We start from the raw sequence: 21,593 nt of genomic DNA, 5'->3' as shown, positions 1-21,593 counted from the left end.
AGCTACACTCCAGCCTGTTTACTTATTTTGGTACAAGGAATTGGACCCAGGGCATACTACTTCTACTTCTGAGCTACATTCTTAAACCTATTCAGCTTTTATTTTGAAACAGGACCTTGCTAAATTGCTGCGGGTCTACCAAAATTCCTGAAAATGAACTTGAGCCTATTAACTTCCTGTCTCAGCCTCTCAAAGTACTGTGATTTCAGGTTTGCATCACTGCATCCAGCTAAGAAAAAAATATTACTATTATTTTTACAATACACATACGTAGTTTTTTTGTATATTTGTATTTATTTATTATGAAAATAGGAGTGTTAGGTAGTATTTGAAGCAATAGCAACAGATAGACTCAGTCTAAATTCTGTCTCTGCCTCAGAATGGCTGAGTAACTTTGGATACATTACATAAGTTCTCTGTTCTTCAGTCTCCTACTCTGTAAAATGTTAATGAAAATAGTATATCTCTCAAAGATTGTGAAATAAGGAAGCAAAGGGCAATAATGAAGATTATATACATGGAAAGGCATATGAATATCACCTATTTTTCTTAATTTATACTCTTTAATCACTTGTCTTTTAAATTTAAAAAAGTATAGAAATCATCCCCCTACATAATAATTGCATCTACATAATTCAGAATGGCTCTTTACGAGCATTCTGTAATGAAGTTAAAGCATCTTTCAGTTGTGATTCATTAAGATTGTTTTCAGTTGTTGACAACTGTAAACAGTGGGATGTATTTATCCTTAGATGTCTCTGCACACTCACATTTCCAAAGATATAGTCTTCAAATTGGACTAGCTGTGTCATGAGATGTCTCTATTTTTATGGTTGGTTGTAGTTCTACCACTTTGCTTTCTGAAATGTGTTAACTTCTATTCCCAGCCTCAGTGAAGAAGTTTGTACATTTCCCAGCAAAGTCACCAAATCCAGGCTATTTTAACTTTATATGAAGAAATTTTGTAGGAAGAAAAATGATCTTGGGTTAATGTGTTCTTTTTTTATGATAAGTGAGATGATACATTTTTCTACATTTTGAGTAAGAACAGACCATGGTGGGATTGTAAAAGCAGACATACTTAGTGGTAATTCCCATTACTAACATTTAACTTTTTTGTGATCGTGGGTATTTACTATATCTCTGAGCCCTACTGGCCTCTTTAGAAAGATGCCTAGACCGAAAATGCTCAAAGACATATACATTGAATTTCTATTTTATCCAAGTACCTTCTACAGGCTTATACCAAATTGTACTCACTCCAGTGAAATTTGAGAAATCACCATTTATGGACTTGATGATAAAAAATATTTGCCATATTTGGTAATCTGATAAATCAGTTTGACCATTTATATTACTGAAATTTAGATGAACACGATAGTTCATACAGTAAATGCCTAATTTACACACCAGGGACTGTGATAAGCAGTTAACATTTACCAACTCAATTGGTTTTCACCATACAAGTCCAATGCATGTGGAATGATAATTACCTTCGTTTCACTGACAAAAAAAAAATTCAGGCAGGTTTAGTAACTGGTCCAAAATCACACAGCCAGTTTAGGCAAGAAATTTCACATATATAAAAAAGAGATTACAGAGTCTCATGCCCAGAAATTAAGTTGCTGTGAGTTGGCACTAGCAGATTTCACTATTAGCAAGCAGTTCTTGAAATTTACACCTGTAAAGAATTGGATCTTAAGGAATCATTTCAGTCTTGTTTACTTTTCTGATACTTTCAAAGCCAGATAAGTCATAAACATTATCATTGGGTGATCCTAACTTTGCAATCCCTTTCTTGTCGTTTCTATTTGAACAAAAACAGGGAGCCATTCAGACACAGGTTCATGTTTGTCATAACCTTACTGGGAATTCAGTTTGATTTTGATCCCCTAAAATAACCCGATATATGTCATGCTTAGACATAGTTTTTTATTTTTATTTCTACGCTATCATTATACTCACCTGTTTTCGTATTACTGTGTTTTAGACATCTCAAAGAAGCAGCAGTTAGATTTTACTCTGACTCAATGCGAGAGGTTTTTCTATTTAATAAAAGAGTTTAACCTTTTCAACATCTATCATTATGAGTGATATGCTCCCTGTTACAAGACATCAGAGGAACCTCCATTGGGCCTTTTCTCTTCTATCTGTCCTAACTAAATGCCATCCTCTTATCTATTACCTATGGTTCATGCTATCTCCAGAATGCTTACGGTGCCCTTTTCTAGGTTCTAAGTCTGATAGAAAATTTTGACTTATTTTATCATCATTTATTCTAATGGGCATATTAGACAAAGAGTAATGGCAAAGGAAAGATGAAAGAGTGTGTTCAACAATGATCATTTTGCCCTGCTTTGGGATTCAAGTCTTGTCTTAATCACATAGTCTCTTATTTAACACATTTCTCCCCCTTTATCACCCACTCTCCTTTCCCCAGGGTCCAAGGTTGAAGCTCATGAGATTCCTGACCACATCTATGCCCTGGAAGACCAAACCTCAACAGCAAAACACTTTAAATTTTTTTTAAACCGGGTGATAAAGTCATTAATGTTAAATATCAACATTATTTACTTGAATGGCCAAATTTTCAGCATTAATCTAAAATAACTATGATTGTGTGAGCCCATTAAAAATGTGTAAAACCATCACGGGTGAAACGTGAGAAAATAAATAGTTAATTGGTAATGTAAATGGATATTTACATGGCATATATTTGGCATCAGCAATTATAGAAAAAAATTGTCCCATAAAACTAATTAGGTGAAGCTGCTATTGGTTCAGCTACTTGTGCAGAGAAATTCACAGAGAACTCTGGGGCCCGATTGGGACATCATGAAGGCCTTCGGCTAATTAAGATTCACTTGTCCATGTTGCTAATGGTTTACATGATGAGACTCAAGTTTGATTGAAAATGCAGGTTTGCACCAGACTCAGATGATAATAGTTTCTTGGCTATTACAATAATAAATGCAGGCAGAGTCACAAAAGTAATGTTTGGTCATCTTAAATTGGCCTACTAGATAACTCTAAAAAAACAATTATATGATTAAATAAGGACTGACAGAGTAGAAGAAGCCAGCCTGATTTTCAGGACAGAGTCAAGTTCACTTAATTGAGGACAGAAATGTTAACTAAATCTACTGAGCCAGCTAATTATAAGGGGATAGAATCTGCTGCTGCTCAAAATATTTGAAAACTCTTAAATGTGCCCACTGATTTCCAGAGCATCTTCCTTTCAGAGTTATGAGATGAGTTGAGGACCAATGAGGATTTGAGCAAATAATAGAAGTCTTTAGATTGTAATCTATTCCTGTCTTGATTGTCTACTCTGTGTGTGTGTGTGTGTGTGTGTGTGTGTGTGTGTGTGTGTGTGTGTATGGTACTGAGGATGGAACCCAGGGGCCTTCTACCTCTGGGCTACACTCCCACTCCTAAACCTATTTTATATTTTATTTGGAAACAAGGGTCTTTTAAGCCAGCTAAGGCTGGCTTCGAACCTCCGTGATCCTCCTGTCTCAGCCTCCCAAGCACGGGGATTACAAGCGTGCGCCACCATGCCCGGCTTTCTATTCTTCTTAATCACAAGTATTTGATTAAATAGTTTTGCATAACTACAAAATCATTTAAAAATCTAATTTTGATTTTTTTTGTTTTTTTTCCCCCAAAATTTAAGAGTTGGATGTGGAGGCACATACCTATAACCCTAGTACTTGGGACACTGAGATAGAAGGTTCACAGGTTTGAGGCCAGCCTTGGCAACTTAGCAAGACCCAAATCTTAGAGAAATTGTGTTTCAAACTAAAACATAACAAAAAGTTCTGAGGATGTAGTTCAGCAGTAATATACTCCTGGGTTCAATCCCTAGTACAAAAAAAAAGGAATTTAAAAATAAAAAATTAAAGAGAAATAAAATATTTGGGTGGATGGCTCATTGACTTGAATTTTATTAATTTAACATATGTCCATCCAATCTTGACATATGTCAAGGTGTATACACATTGAACAATTTACTACCACTAATAAATACACTTATTTTAGTATATGACTTTTAAATAAACCAATAGTCAGCTAGCTCTTTCACCCTGATTAAAAAGATATAGTGAATTTAGAACAGGCTCTTAATCTAACAGTCTTAAATGCACTTAACACATTAACATTTTGAGTAAGATTAAAAGCTAAAGTACATTCTACATTTCCTACTTAGATATAAAAAACTCAGATTGCATTGTCTCCAAAAACGTAAATCAAATTTTAGCTTATGACTTGAATAAAGAAAACGCATTCTCACAAAACCATCTCCATTCCACTGGGAATAAACCATTAACTGCAATTTAAAAAAAAGTTTTGTTTTAACCATAAAATAATTTATTATTGAGTATGGCTCATTATCCTATAGAAATAAAAGTGAAGCACCAGTAAGTCTATTTTTATGATTCTTTTTTATATTTAAAGAGAGAGAAAGAGAGCGACAGAGAGCGACAGAGAGAGCGAGAGAGAGCGAGAGAGAGAGAGAGAGAGAGTCTATTTCCTAAGAAGCGCACACTATAAAACCTAAGAGCTTTCTCTGATGTTTATGTAATTCTGAAAGTTTCAAACCAATTCCTCCCAGACCTGTTTCACACTGTAGACAAAATTTCCTCCAAGTTACCTACTGTGATCTCCCCATCCCCAGCTTAAAACCCTTCAGTATCTTCCTGCTCAGAACATAAGCCAGACCTCTCTGGCTTATTCTGGCTGGAGGCTAACCCCAACCTGGTATCCTCTTATTTCCAGAACAAAACCTTTCCCCTGCACCTCTGTTTTCCTCTTGCTTTGCCCTGTTTAGAAGAAACCGTTTAGAAGTCACCAACAACAAGCTGCTCATTCTGGGCCCAATTCAGACACATTTCCTAATGTCTTCTTTAAATTTCATTCCCTCCCTCTACTCTCTGCTTTTTGTCTAGTTTCTCTCCTTGGCCCTTGCCATTTCTGTTCTTGTGCAGCCATTGCACAGGCATCTCCCAACAAGACATGCAACTCTGCAACTCTGCGCCATCCCTCCTGCCAACTGCCCCCTCTGTGCCCAGCCCAGCACAGGGCTTGCCCAAATCTTACCCGTCTTGCTTCTGGAAGCTATTTACTTAGTAGGTAGCCATCTACTAGACTCTTAGGAGCTCAGGCTTTGACACGAGACAGCCCATTCCCATTCCTTAAGGGTTACAGGATCTTTTCTGTGCCTCAGTTTGCTACTTTGTGAGCTGGCCTAATAATAAAGCATGCCTCGTTAAGGTAGAGAATGAATGAGTTAACCTATGTTACCTGTATAGCACAGGGCCTGCTGGTTAAGCATCGCTCAGTGGTTAAAAACTAAAGAAAGAAATGTAGAACCCATCTGGGAGATTTTAAAACGAACCCTTTTAAACCATGTTAGAATTATTAGAAAATGGAACAACCAAGAGAATAATAGATTGACTTACAGTTTGAAGTTATAATGAGATTGTGGTATTTTTAAAATCAGTTTTCTCTAGACCTGTGGCATGGAGAATCAATTAATTTGGAGAGGGCACACTGTAGGTGGTTCATCGCATGTGAAGGAGAGCATGCCCCGGTTCCACTGCAGGCTCTGAGCACTTCCCCAGCTTATCAGTCAAGGAACCAGAAAGTGATTTGAGTCTAGTCAGCCGTACTGAACAGCAGCCGCCAAGATGACCACGCCAGGGGCTTCCCGGTCCAAACAGAGATTACAAGGCAGAGGTAAACCTCTCCTACTGGGGTCTATTTTTGGATGTTCCATGGCCCATTGATATTAGAAACAAAATATAATTTAAAATAAATAAAGCATTCTAGCTTGAAATATACTGTGGTTCCCCATTCCCCACTAAGAAAAGCCTTTCAACCTTTCTGGCTTTCAAAGCCCTCTATGGTCTTTCTTGCACCACCCTGCCCCTATGTTTTTCCTGTTCTATCTTTGGCATTCTCCCCAAAAGACTTACTCTATCCCACACTGGAGTAAGGCCACTTCTTTCTGCCTGGAAGTTTTCCCCAATATCTACATGGTTGACTCCCTATATTGTTACCAAAAGGCCCCTTTTTCTGTGTCCTTTCCTGGCCAGCTCTGTAATATTGTATCCCTCTTCCAATCTGGTTTTTCATCATTTAAAATACATCTTTTTAAAATGTATTACCTGGGCGTGGTGGCGCACGCTTGTAATCCCAGCATTTGGGAGGCTGAGACAGGAGCATCGAGGTTCACAGACAGTCTCAGCTACTTAGTGAGGCCCTACACGACTTAGTGAGACCCTGTTTCAAAATAAAGAATAAAAAATAGGGCGGGGGTGTAGCTTGGAGGTCGAATGTCCCTGGGTTCGCTGAAGCTTGTCTCCAACCTGTGATCTTCCATCCTCCTGTTTCAGCCTCCCAAGTATTGGGATTGCAGGCATGCACGGCCACATTCAGCTTATGTATCTTGAAACCATAGCATAAGCTCTGAGCCAGAAAGCAGCTTCCTGTGGTCACGCTTAGGGGACTGTCACCTCAAACAGTGCCCGGGACACAGTGACACTCGGTCAATGTTTGCTGAATAAGTGAATGACGAACAGACCAAGGGGGCAGTGCTCACCAACCAGAAATAAAAGTTGAGGCTGGGAGGCTGCTTATATTCAAACTAGCTGTTTCACAACACAGTCTACTTTGTATTTAAGGACTGAGGAGCCATGTTTTGGAAAATGCATAAGTTTAGGTCAAGGGTTCTCTAGTGGGAGAAACATCTGTCCTTTTGGGACTCTGGCAATGTCTGCAGATCTGTGGCTGTCATGGAGACAGAGCTTGGTCATCGCTTGTGTAGAAGTCCAGGTAATGCTGAGTACTTTACAGTACACAGGAAAAGCTCCCTGTGAAAGAGAACATTCAGATGCCAACCATCAACAGTAAGGAGCCCTAATGTACCTGGAGATTTGTTAAATCTGCCAAGGAGAGGGGGAGGAAAAAAAGAGAAGGGAGGAAGAAAGCTAAGTCAATTGTTGGGATCACAGAAAGACCAAATACTCAAAGAAAACTGTAAAGAAAAAAACAAGGGAGGTATTTCAAAAAATTACCTAGTATGTTCACCTAGCAAGGATTAAAATATGCTATTAAGAGATCAATAAAAATAACAGGAGAGATGTTCATAAAACAAGAAATGAAAGGAGGAAAGCTCATTTGTAAAGGAGAGTTTCTATTTCTAGTCCCTTTAGACCTCTCTCAAAGTGTGGCCCATATTCTGGTTACATGTATTCTTCCAGGAATAACTGACAATGATGTAATGAAAAAGGGGGGAATCCCACATCACCCTCTCCTCTCCACAAGCCCCATAGCCTGCTGCCGACAGCTCAGAGCATTTGGCAGGAGCCGGCTGCAGCAGAGAGCAGATGCTTCTAGCAGGTACTTGGAGGAACATCAGGGATATGAGAACTTGGGGAGAAATTAACCAAGCGATCAAAAACAGAGCAAGATATATTAAGAGGTACAATACTCCTCCTTCTCTGTAAACACTGTGTGAGGGAGACCAATCTCCTGGCTAAGTTACAGAGATCTCCATCCACCCAGATGCACAAAAAGCTTTGGAAAAATAAGCATTTGGGAAGATATAAATTATCTTCCATTGACTCCCCAACAAATTATTTTAAAAGTTGGATGAAAAATGAAATAATCTCTTCCAACATAATACATTTGTACACACATTCATGTTTAATTAATAGCTCAGTTCACTCCCCAGCTTTTAGCCTTTGCCCATGGAAAGGCTGTGTTTGAGGTCTGCTCTACTGCATTGAGCTCAGTAGTGTTCTACTTCCAAGCTATACACTCAGTCCTTTTTGGTTCCTGTTTTGAAATAGGCTCACACATAGTTTCTGAGAATCTCATCAATTTTCTGAGGCTATCTTGGAACCTGTGAGCAATCCTCCTGTCTCTCAAATACTAGTATTATAGGTGGGCACCACCCAACCTGGCCTCTGTTGCAATCTTATATATTTTTTTTTTCATTCAGCTTTCCCTCCTGGCTGACCCTGGTGCTGAATTGCTGGAACACTCTTCCTTCTCCAAGACAGGGCTATGCTACCTTCTACAAAACTTTGAGACAATTACATACATGACTATTAAAGAGATGAATGGAACTTTTGGGAAGATGGTCTGTAGTGGAGCTGAGAACTGAAGCACACTTACCAACATTTAATTTCTGAAGAAATGTGCAGTCAGGAGATCTAAAGAAGTACAGTTGTGTTTTTCATTATTAAGTGCAAAAATAAGAATTTCAAATAGAAATTCTCCCCTTAGGAAGAAAGACTGAGAGTGACTGAAAGACTAATCAAAACACTGTTGTTGGTTAAGTCAACATTAGACTGACATGGAAATTATGTTTATGCTTCAAATATAAGAATAAGAAATAAAACAGTAGACTTCTGCAACCAATAGGAGATTTTTTTTTCTTTCTCTCAGACTTCTGACAAAGCAACTTCAGACCAGGGAAACTCATCAACTGTCATATAACTCACATGTTGTTGGTTAACAAAAGGAACTTACAGACAGCAAGGGAATGGCCACTTTCCCAAGAAAATCGGGAGCTTTATCTCCATCTTCGTCAAACACTGTCACTTCCAAGACATCATGGACATCTTTAATGGGACTGAAACAAGAAATATCAGGTATTACACACCAAAACACACAAGTGAAGTCTATGCCATGACGATCTGAAAACACTGTTTCACTAATTAAGTCTGGGTGTCCTCAGAGTATAAAACTACCATTTAATTAAATTCCAAAAATTAAATCAAACTGACTCTATTCCCAAGCCTTCCATCAGAGAAGATTCAGACATCCACATTAAAAAAAAAAACAACTTTTTTTTTTTACTGTGACATTTTTCTGTACATACGAGCACTCAGGTTGGGACTATTAAAGAAACAGAAGAACTAAAGGAGAGAAAGAAGAAGGGGAAAGGAAGATAATTTCCAAGTATCTTCCATATGAGAAAAATAAAAATCACATTTTCTATAAATTAGCAAAGAATCCCGAGTATGTGTGTGTGTGTATATATATGCACGTGAGCATATGCACCCATCCAGTGAGTTACGGGGGCATTCAACCTCTGAGATATCTCACCCCAAAATATTTTTTTTTAATTTTGAAACAGTCTCACTAAGTTGCAGACAGTCTAAGTTACTGAGGGTGGCTGGAAAACTTCAATGCTCCTGTCTCAGCCTCCCAAGGACTGGGATTACAGTCATGTGCCTCCATGACCTGCTGCTTTTTCTTTTTTTTTTAAAGGCAGTAAAAGTCACCATTTGCTGAAATTCAAAGAACGCAAACATGAAATCCAAATTTCATTTTGAAACCTGAAATACCAAAACTCTGTGCACATTTTAAAATATATAACCAGAGCCATATTGGCATCATTGGTAATGAAAACAGAGCCATGGCTACTGGTAATGTTCTGAGAAAACAGTCTCACATCTGGCCATTGGCAGACCACATCTGGCCATTGGCAGACCACCTCCGTAGAGCTAATCACTTCTCCTAGGTCCTCGAAAATTTATACGAATGTTACCAAGTGCTTTCTAAGCAAACTTAACTTTTTCACTTCTAAGTGTAGACTGAGCATTTGTTCAGTGTCCTGGTGATAACATGCCACCTTGTCACCCACATTCAAATGGGACCTCCTTCCCTGGAGGTCAGGTGTCATAGAATCACAAGTAAATGAAGAAATTTTAACTTATCAGCCTCCTAAATAAATGCCCACATTTCATGGAGTGGGTGGAGCGTTGCTCTGCAGTGGGTAGCTCAGATAAATTAGACTAAAAAAAGCCTTTGTGAATTTTTAAATTTTTTTATTGGTGCAGTGTAATTATACATCTTAATGGGATTAAAGACTTGTGTAGATATATATGCACACATCACCCAATTAGCCCTTACCCAATCACAAATCTTTAAGAATTTATAATCTGTATTTTCTAATAGATGATGTGAGAATACACGCTTGCAGGCATTAAAATAGTGCTATAACATATAAGCTACTTGAATTTAAGGCAGGTCTCCATTTGTGACTTCTCTTAACCCAGGAATGAATTAGTCTGGATACATAGATGCTTCCATCTACACACAGATTAATTTAGCCACTAAAATATCTACTTTACAAATGTCTCCTATGCCATTCAGAATGGTCTCTTCTATAATTAACACTACACTCTATAAAGTGAAAAGATAAAAGGTTTTGGAAAGAAAAAATAAAATTTGTAAAAATGGAAAGTTCCACTCAGGAGCATCAGCCTGCCCCAATCATATCTGGGAGAATTGTTCTCTAAGTTAGAGCCAGTCTTCTGCATTCCAGGGGCTGAAACACTTACAATGTGAAGACTTTGTTCCATTCAGGGTTGAGGTTTTTGTAAATGGTATGTGTCTGAAGCCGGTCGTTGCCCAATTCCAATAAGCAAAAGGGATCGCTCTTCCCTGGAAAAAGAACACAAGCATTGGTCAAAGGCAAATGAGTCCTAAAAGGATCAAAAGTAAAGTGAGTAAAACTTGTGCACTTCCATGACAATTAAACTGGGTTTGATCAAAGAAGGACAGTGAGACTCCTTTTCCAAAAGGCTCTGTGGTCCCTGTGTGGGAATCAGGAGATAGAGACTACAAATGTTTGCCATTTAGCATCTTAAGGGATTGGAACTGATATGCAATTCTCCCTGCATAGACCAGATATAACATTGAAAATCGATAACCACATAGGTCTCACAGGAGAAGGTATCAATTTGGCCCATAAGAGAATGCACTTGTTTTGAATGAACTCAATAGCCAAACAAAAACAACCACCCAATTAAAATTGGTAAAATACCTGAAAATAATAAACAGTATTTCTCCAAAGAAGACATACAGAAGCCAAATATATGAAAGAAGGGTCAACTTACTCATCCTCACAATCAGGAAAATGCAAATCAAAGCACAAGGAGATAGTCCCTCCCCCCACTGAGAATGGATGCTATCAAAAAGACAAAAAACAGATGGTGGTGTGGATGGGGAGGAAGGAAATGCTTGTACAATGTTAGTGGAAATGCAAATCAGTGCAGCCATTCTGGAAAACGCTGAGGAAGTCCCTCAAACACTTAAAAACAGAGCTACCTCATGATCCAGTTATACCACAGTTTCCTCCAAGAAAATGAAATCAGTATGATGAAGGAATAGCAGCACACCCAGGCTTATTGTAGCACCGTTCGTGATAGTCAGGATAAGAAATCATGAGTAGATAAAAAATGTGGCATATCTACGCCATTGAACAATATTCAGCAACACGGATGAGCCTGCAGGAGGATCCCATATTAAGTGAAATAAGACAGGTCCATAAAGAAAAAAAAATGCATGACTTCACTCACATATGGAATCTAAAAAGTTGTTCTCAGATATGTAGGGAGAAAAATAGTGGCCACCAGAGGATGGGCAGAGGAATTGGAAGAGAATGGTGAGTAAGAATACCTTAAGACAGGGGGAATAACTTCTGGCATTGTATTGTACAGCAGGGTGACTATAGTTAACGATACTGTGTGCGTATTTTAAAATAGCTAAAGTTTTGAATGTTCCCACTAGAAAAAGACGAGGTGTATTGGTTGATGAGTATGGCACATGCACCCATCTAATCATTGCAGTCATACAATATACATATGCACTCACCAAAACACCACATTGTACTGAGACACTGTTCCTATATGTCAGTTAAAAACACAACCGTGGATCTCATCTCTGCTTCCTTCCTCAACTTTCTGTAGGTTCAAAGGGAATATTTACAACTGACGGCCCAAGAAAACTTACAGGTCCCCACGTAGTTGTGAAAGAAAATGCAAAATAGAGCCAAGGTCAGTGGTGCACGCCTGTAATCCCAGGATCTGGGAGGCTGAGACAGGAGGACCGCGGGTTTTCAATCAGCCTCAGCAACGTAGTGAACCCCTATTTCAAAATGAAAAATAAAATGGGGCCACTTGGAATGTAGCTCAGAGGCGGAATGCTCCCGGATTTAAGGTTTAATCTCCAATACTGTGTGTGTGCGCGCGCACTACTCTTTAGGATTTAAAACTGCTGTGGTTTAAGAGCTACACTCATGTATGTTTCTACATATTTTAGTACATTATACGACCATACAAGCTGTTTTTGGTGTTATGAAGCATAGAAAAAAGTGTGATTCAATAAAATAAGGTAATATTTTTAAAAAACCCTTACTTCTTCCTTCTCACTTCCTTTATTCACCTTATCTTTCACGTTCTAAGAAACACACCTGCTGCACACACACATCCACACACAAACACACACTCACACATACACAAAAATTCCCAAATCTAAAGTTGGACTTAGAGTGATACGAAGTTAAAAAAAAAAAAAAAAAAAAAAACCAACAACAACAAAAAAAAAAACCCTCTCTCCTATAGTCACACTTGGCAGAGGGTCCTGGAATGGGGACTGTCAGAGCCAGGACAAATGACTCCATAATGTCCGTAGGACATTGAACACAGCGCCTGCCTCCGCAGTATTCTGGCACTTTACAAAGCAGCACTTGCTAAATTAATTGGGGGCATAAGGACAGATGCTTCTCCAACAAATGGCCAAGGAGTCCTGGGCCTGGCCTAATGCAGGGAGTGCTCAGGCCACTTGACCTGCTGGCCTGCCAGTCAGGGCACTGAACTTGTATCTAATTCACTTAATAACCAGGAGCTCTGAGGTACTGCACATCAATAGAGATGCTAGCATGTGCAGAGGCCTGCCTGAGGAAGATATTTAAAGAGAGAGAGAAGAGGAGCAGATGCACGGGTGAGGGTCAGACAGGAGATTCCATTCCACTGACTCACGGCCTGGACACTTAGATGCCTGGCCAAGGCTTTTAAGTCAACGCCATTATCTCCTTTACCACCAGACATTGATCAAGTCACAGATATAAATGAATGAGTCAAGGTTCTCAGTTGCAAACAATGGAAAAATCCCTATGTTTCGCACAAAGGGAATTTATTAAGAGAAGACCAAACAGCTCACAGAATCTAAAAAGACTAGACAATCATTGGGCTAAAAAAAAATCCAATGTGAATCAAAGAGCACAAGAAACCCCGCCAATACCCTACCCTAGAAAAAGTCTAGTGTAGAGTGTGGTTCTTGCTTTCTGAGAATATTGTTTCCTACAAGGAATGCACTCTTGTTTCTAAACTCTGGCTATCTGCTTCCCAATATGAATTCTCCATTTCTGCCTTTTGGCCTCATCTAATACAGACTCAAAGGTCTATTATATTTGTTTATTTGGGGGGTAGAGAATGAACTCAGGAGCATTTTACTACCTCTCAGCGACATCCCTAGTCCTTTTTATTTTGAAACAAGGTCTAAGTTACGGAAAGTCTTGCTAAGTAGCCAAAGCTGTCCTCAAACCTGCGATCTTCCTGTCTCAGTCTCCCAAGACCTGGGATTAAACGTTTTTACCACCAAGTCTGGCTAAAAGTCCTCTTGTGAATCACTTGCCTAGCCAAATGCCCCTGGCCCCAGTCTGCAAAGCTGATGGAAGGAATCCTGTGTTTCCAGCTTCAATGAAGGAAAGTGGGTTCTGATATCTCCCAAACATGCAATGGAAAATATTCCAAACATAGGAGGAGTTTTAGATGTTGGGCAGTCAAGATCAAACTATCACAGGAGTCCATCTGCTGCTGTAGAAGAGTCTTGCTTATTTCAAGACAGGTTACTCTGGCTCTGCATCTTTCCAGGAAAGGGATGCACAGGACTGGGAGGAGCTTGCCAATACAGAACACCAGACTTCCACTTCAACAACTGTGAATGTGGAGGAAACACATGCTCTGGGCTGGATGTTCAGGTGGGGCACGCTCGATTCCCCAACCCGAGCCCAAACAGCTACTTAACCGTTTGTCAGACTATTAGTAGGTGTCAGCGTTGCTCCTCCAGAGACACCAGCATGACATGCCATCAGCACTTGCTCCAGGGAAACCGTCTGACACATTTAATGAAAGCCCTGGGGTTGCTTTACAGCAGGGCAGAGCGCCCCATCCTGCGGAGGCACAGGTGGGCTCGTGCCGCCGCTCCCACGCTCCCGAGCAGGCACGCTCCGAGCTGTCCCAGCTAATGAGGAACAGACTTCCCGCCAGAAACCAGGAACTTCAGTTATGTGTCTCCACGGACCACACTGCACCAACTCTCTGAACATAATTCAGTCAAAGCTCATTAAAATGCTGCATTTATTAATATCGCAGTGTAAACAGAAGAAGGAGGCACAGACATTAAAATGTTCCTAGAGTAATTTATGTACACATTATGGATTGACTTCTTTCTTTTAAGTAAGGCTTAAATGATAAATATTTTTTATTTGGGATAATAATGGTTTCCCATAATAAATGAAATGTCCAAGTAGTTACCAATGGTACCAAGAGAACAGTTTTCCTCCTCACTCCACCTACTGAAGTAAAATATCTAGATGACCTTCCTCCCTTATGTCTAGATGCCCTGTCACCTAGACGCAGTGACACCACTGGAGACAGTTTCATGTTGTCTTAGCACCGTGCACTCAAGAGCTTCTGCTCTTTTTCAAGACCAGGTCAGCACCCATATATATTCCTTGAACAGCAGCTAATGGGATTTTCATTTAAATGGCGGCCCTTTTCTATCAGTTTAGAAAGTGGAATGAGAAGTTGTAAATGTATTTGGAGGGAGGTCACAGAATTCATTTGCAACCCATTTCTTGGGCACCCACTCTTAACCCAGCAGCCACCCAGGCCCTGATTCGCAAAGACCACCGGGCTGCCACGGGCAGGGGATTCCTCCTGTGCTCTCTGCTATTCTCCAGGTACCACCTTGTCATAGGAAATTTAGCTTCACACTCATTCAGGGCAGTTGGAGTTTCTGCCATCTCTGACCTTTGACTGGGGGCTATCTTTGAACCTCTGACATCCTGCTTCTGTAGATTCCCATTCCATGCTTAGCCTCTGTATTTCACGTATGGGTCCTAAGGCAGACACAGCCACCGTATCCACCATATATACAACATATACAATATGCACAAATATAAACATATACACTTCTATCTAGATTCCCTGTTTATCTCCCTGTTGAACCCATGTGCCATTTCTCAGATGAACAAATAAAAATTCAGAGAAATTTTACTTGGTTGAAAAAAGATTTCATAGTATAGATGAATCTTAAGGTTTAGAAAGAGGATGCTTGCTTAGCTAAAATGGGTAGATCCGTCTTGAGGAGGTGGGGACAATTCTATGATGTGTACGTGGCCACAGTTAGCCTTCTGTATTCATGGAGCCCATCTAGGTGGATCATGTAATAAATAATTGGCCTACAGTGGTTCCCTCTGTAACTGAACAGGTATATTTTTTAACCTTTCATTCCTTAAATATAGTAAAAAAAAAAAAACACTTATATAGCATTTGCAATGTATTAGGTATTATAAAAAATCCAGAGATAATTTAAAGAATATAAGAGAATACATGCAAGCTCTATGCAAACATAAGGGCTTTTATGCAGGGATTTGAGCATCCTGGAATTTTTATGTCTGAGGATGTTGTTAGATGTAAAATAGCCCTTTACAGTGCTCATAAATTGGTGTTTGGGGTTGATGTACTAGAGTCAGGAGGACTGTAATCCCAGCAGTGGACAAATCCATTATACTCTGATAGGACATGAATGGGGAAGGTGGGTCCTTGTGGGTGCGGATTTGGAGAATTATATATAGTACCTCTTCTTCCTAATCTCTCTCTCTCTCGCTCGCTTCTGGCCTCCATGATGTAAGAAGTTCCTCTCTCCACTTCCTGCCTGCACCATGCCCTGAGATCCATGGTCCCTAGCCTCACATGGAATGAAGCCCAAACCCTAGGAAAATAAATCTTCTTTCCTCTATGTTATATGGTCAGTCTTTTAGATTATAGCTCCAAGAGTACCGATGAATACAGAGGGGAAGATGACTACTACGTGAAGGGGAAACTCTCACTGAGTTACAAAAACCTCACTAAGTGGCTGAGGCTGTCCACAAACCGGGATCCTTTAGTCTCAGCCTCCCGCATGCTGGGATTATAAGCATGAGGCCTGTGTGTCCTTCTTTACTTGGGTAAACATTTCTATGCAATGCTCTTCCAACTTCCCTCCAAAAACAAAAGCCCAATGGAGCTCCCAGGCCTCCTCTTGACACACATAATGGAAATTTCCAGAGAGGTCTAGGACTCAAGTGCCAATTGGATCAGGCATTATAATATCTCCTAGGTAATCTATCTGCTCACTCCTTCAACAGATACTTAAGGACCACCACAATGTGGAGATCCCTGTGCCAGGCACTGAGAGGTGTTTAAAAGAAAAGGCAACACTGATCCCATTCTTTGTGGACCTAGCTTTTCATGTGAGCCCTGCTTTCCAAGCCCAGGGCTCCAGGCTCCTCTAAGACAAAGTGTGGCTTTTTCAGTGTCACTAAGACAAAGATCTTCTTACTTTGCTGCCAACCTTAATTTCATAGGTCCACATCTGATCCAGAGGGCAACCAAAAGAAAGAGAAGGACTTCGTTTTCTGAAATCTGAGCTAACTAAACTTCTGACAATTTAATATTACAGCATAAATGTAGAAAAAAAACAAGGACTAATGACCTAAGAATGTTTCCTTCTTCTAACTCTCATCCCCTGCTGCTGCTCATGTTCCAAATACCACAAGCATCCACTGCCCTGGCAGAGTTTCTTCTTATTTTCAGTCCCTTTCAAAAGGCTCATTACGCACAGGTGCCAGAGTAAATGTTTTAATTTTATAGCAGATCGGACCACTCGCCTATTCAGTCTTTCTCGATTCTTTGCCTGACCCCTTAGTCCTATGTAGTCTTGTCCCATCCAAGACATATCTCAACTGAAACCCCACTTTCCTCTTTATTTTAAAATTTCACTTGATTCCTTCCAGCCCCTTGGGAAAGCTCTACAATTTTGGAACATGCTATTATTTCATTTTAAAATGCTTTTGAGCTGGGTTTGTTGGCACATACGTGTAATCCCAGAACTTGAGAGGCTGAGATAGTAGGATTGTGGACTCAAGGCCAGTCCCAGTAACTTAGTAAGTTTTGTTTCCAAAACAACAACAATAAAATCAAAAAACAAAATAGGGCTGGGGACACAGCTCAGGGATAGAATGTCCCTGGGCTCAACCCCCAGTACCATCACACAAACACACACAAACACAAACAAACCTGTTTCCCTCATCCCTGCGGTGCCAACTCCTTCTCATCCTTGACATCTCACCTAAGTAACAGGAGTCCCATAGGTCGCCTTTAATGAATCTCAACACCCTGTTCACGACCACAGGAGCATGATGACTATTAGACACTGGTTAACTCTGAGTCACTTCATGCGAGGGCACAAGGAAATTCCTATCTCCCACCATGCCACCAGGGCCTGTCAGAGGGTCCCACCCAGGACAAATAAATTGGCTAAAATCAATTAAGATGTTACTAAGGACCCCATCATTAAGATGAACATGGTGCCTGTTAATTTAGGGCATGGCAGAAATGAATGGAATCCATTTCCTCAGGTATCAACTTCTGAATCTTCTACATACTCCCAAATTTCATATCAACTAGAGTCTGTGTTCCTTGGCAAACAGTTAAAAGAGACAGCCAGCCAAAGGCAGATTTATATAGTTTTTCAATGTGTTTTTGCAAAAGTTCTCAATTTGGGCTTCGGTTATCCAAGAAGATCTCATGAAAATTAAAAGCATTCAATCACCACCAGTGAGCTTTCTGGAAATTCTAATTATAGCTGTCCCCTTGGAAATAGGGCATCTTTAAGAGGAGAAGTATTGCTATGGATACAGTTTCCAGAGACAGACAATGAAAATAAACTATAGCATAGGCATGTGGTTTAAAATTCCCTGTGAACAATAACTACAGCACTATTCTTTTTCTGATACAACTAGTCTTCTGTTTATAAAAAAAAAGGCAAAACAAACTTATAGTCATGGCCATAATCTACCAAAATGACTCAAAAGTCAGTAGAAAGAATATTGTTACTCTATATTGTGGAGTCTAAATGGAATAAATTGGTCAACAGTTTCAGAGAATTATACTTTTATATGGAATAAAAGTAGATGAACCAAAAAGTTATTAATAAATCTATTTCCAGATTATAAAAATACTAAATGCAAGTACTAAACTAGTTCAGTGTGAAAATTCCCCTCCTATAAAGCATTATCTTTTCATTTCCAAGTAAGAAAAAGAGAAAAGAATAAAGCATCTTAGAATAGTAGTTGTAGATTTCTAAAAGTAAATGAAATACTACTAAAAGTTATTAGCAATATTTATACTTCCAAAATACCTAAAATTAGAGCAATTACTGAAATATTCCATACAGCAAATATACTCTAATAAAATACATTTAATAAAGAATGAGGCATATTTATTAAACATAATATACATTGGCAACATTCATTTAGGTTTCAATTTTACCTTCAAAAATACCCATAAAGGTGTGAAGGCACAGAATGTCAGAACTAAGACTAACACAAGGGTCTTAGCTTCTCTGTATATATTCTACAGACATAAGGACTAAAATGACTGGCAGCTACTGTTAAAGGGCAAAGTCAGCAGCACTAATTTATATCATCAATGAATAAACCTTGGAACTGAATATTGGTTTAATTAAGGTAGGAGTCCCAGGCACATGGATGGGCTCAAGCGCCTTTGAAATGACTGGATTGCTTTAGCCTGGTAATGGGACATCAAACTTATATGTAGGATATGCCAAGAGCTCCTCCTAATGGCACAGCCAAGGAACCACCAAACTAGAAATACTGCTCTCTGATTTTGAGCAAGGCCCTCATCTACTCTGATGATGCACACCAGCACCTTCATCTGAAGTCCTCTAATGAAAGGATGGAGGGTGAACAGAAGGAGGACAAAGCCTTCTTTTACTGATCCTAAGCTTCCTAAGCCTGCATCTGTTCACTCAGGGTAGGCATTCAGTTAAACATTTTAATTACCAGTTCTGCCACCAGGCTCATTTTATTCCCATAGAAAAACATAAAAGCAGGTATGGTTACTGTACTTGGTTCCCAAGAAAACAACAGGGAGTTATCGAATTAAACATACCTTTCTTCTCCTGGATCAGACACCAGTATTTCCCTAACGTGTGTATTTATCCAACAGGGCCATCTCATAATAAGCTGCTCTTCTTGCCTGAAAACATGTTGCCTTTAGTATTTATTTCAAAAATATTTTGAGGCTATGCTAATTTGTTAATTGCCTCATTTATTAACAGAGGTGGCAGAGAAGGGTCCTAGTGACGGTTCCTGCTAAGATGTCAAGAGGCCCCAGATATATTTGGAAATTCCTGGTGGTTGTTGGCTGGGTTTGGAGAATGGCAACAAGTGTCCACAAGTTTCAAGGATAAAATACAAATCCTTGTTGGAATTTCAGAGAGCATGCAGCTCCACCTGAGTAATTTATCCTCCATCACCTGATGACTCTCAGCTTCTCATCATGACGTATGGGTTAGTATAATTATAGGACCACAAAAAGGATTGTCCCGCAAAAGGAAGAGATAGGGAGAACCTTGCTATAGTGTTATTATATGAATTAATACCATCTACCTTGAGCTGGGCATGGAAAGATTGTTCATTTACTACTATTGCCATGGTAAATAAAAGAAAATTCTGTTTCTGTCACTCCTATATTATGTCAGAATTTTTAATGGGCAGGTACTATGCTGGTTGCAGTAAATGGGTAATGTTGCAGAGAATGGGAGTCATGCTACAGAAGAATTATTTTAAAGAACAAAATAAATAAAGAGAAAGCATAATTAATAGGAAAGTAGAAGTATAATGTATAAAACCACTTTTTCAGTATTGGGTATAGAACCCAGGGACATTATACTTTTGAGTACACCCCCAGCTTTAATTTTTTTTTTATTTTAAAATAGGGTCTCACTAAGTTGGTGCATGTTTTGCCAAGTTTCTCAGATTGTCCTTGCACCTGTAATCCACATCTCAGCCTCTCAAATACTGGGCTTACAGGTATGCACCACCACACCCAGCTTGAAACCATCTTTTGATTCTAAGAGAGAGAGAAGAGCCATTGACTAAGCATTGAATTTTGGCATATGCATTATACAAATGGCGACCATGATGATCTCAGCACTGATATGTTGAATTAATCCACCTGAGTTTCAACACTCAGTTACAGTTAGGCCATCCTGAACCAATCTATAAGTATTAAGCACAGAAGAGGCCCCTGCCCTCCACGGCCTGTTATTCCTTCATATGTTAGATAAGTCTTCTCATTTTGTAATGCAGTTCTGACCAGAAAATAATTCAACTCTCTAATTCGTTCTATTAACCCACTGTGTGTTTTTTATCTTTTGATAGTTTATGAGATAAACTATTTTTTATTTGAAGTATTAATCCATGAATCTGGTATACCCCTAATCTGTCTTCATGGGTTTCCACTGTGGGTAGGGGACATACTACATTAACCATGTCTCAGCTTTGTCCACAACAAGATGTCTGTTTCCCTTTCACTCATTAAGATGTAGATTATTTGTATTAAAATAGCGGAATGAAGTTATGTTGGTCTCAAACATTATACACAACTCTGTTCACCTTGGGTCTCAAAGGATTTTAATTTGCTTCATGAATCAAGAATGTGGTCTGGTTCCTACAAAGGCAATGGTATCAGACTGGATAAACCATTATTTGAGAATTGTAAGGTATGCAGGGCATATTGAGTTTGGGAGGCAAAGTCTTTAATCAAAACATCTGGCAGGATTTCCAGGCTATCCATAGCTAATGGTGGCCTAAACCTTAGAACAATAAAATACCTTCCACTAATTTTATTTTTTGGTGGTACTAGGGTTCCTGGAATCTCTTCTACCTCCATGCTACACTCCCAGACCTATTTTTATACTTTTATTTGGAAACAGGGTCTCTTAAGCCAGAGAGGCTGGCTTCAAACCTATGCGATCCTCCTTTCTCCACCTCCCAAGCACGGGGATTACAAGTGTGCGCCACCACGCCCAGCTCCTTCCACCAATTTTAGAAGGAGGAACCCTAAGAAAAAGTTGATCATTTTTAATTATTTTAAAAGGTATTTTATATAAAAAATTCAGAAACTCTAAAAAACTCAAGATATATATGTTCAAATGTATTCCTAATGAATAGCTTCAATCACATATGATAGCATCTTTAAAAAAAAAAAAGAACTCACGCATAATTTTAAAAAATATATTTTACATGAGAACCTATAAAGTCTTTTGCAAATATCTTAATATTGGTAATATATGCGGATTTAGATTACTAATATATTTTGTGACATTTGAAAAGCTACAGATTAACATTTTGCCTTCCTATAAGAAAATATTATCATGGAAGAGCAATTAACTGTAACATATATATTTTAGTCCAATACTAAAATACTAGTAAAGGGTATTCTATTTTAGTTTCTTTCTATATGACCATAACATCAATAACAACACAGAATATACTCATTTGATCATAGAGGCTTGAAAGGCTCATTCTTCTTTTTCTAACTGTTACTTGCAAAGAAATAGATGGCTTTAAAATTAGCCAACCACTGAGAACAGATCAC

The 21,593-nt window shown here is 39.1% G+C and overlaps 1 protein-coding gene across 1 annotated transcript in view; it reads right to left on the bottom strand.

The window, feature by feature from the left end:
* MCTP2 (multiple C2 and transmembrane domain containing 2) overlaps positions 1 to 21,593 on the bottom strand; it is a gene marked incomplete at both ends in the record, with an annotated part of 168,067 nt that overhangs the window by 76,356 nt on the left and 70,118 nt on the right. The window contains 2 exons of the mRNA XM_080691701.1: positions 8,539 to 8,641; positions 10,359 to 10,461. Of these exons, the coding sequence (XP_080547827.1) occupies positions 8,539 to 8,641; positions 10,359 to 10,461 (206 nt within the window). The remainder of the gene's footprint in view (positions 1 to 8,538; positions 8,642 to 10,358; positions 10,462 to 21,593) is intronic.

The sequence above is a fragment of the Muscardinus avellanarius genome (assembly GCF_963383645.1).
Source record: "Muscardinus avellanarius genome assembly, chromosome: 3".
Classification (NCBI taxonomy): domain Eukaryota; kingdom Metazoa; phylum Chordata; class Mammalia; order Rodentia; family Gliridae; genus Muscardinus; species Muscardinus avellanarius.
The sequence above is the reverse complement of the archived record's forward strand: the minus strand, read 5'-3'. Positions and strand labels throughout refer to the sequence as shown.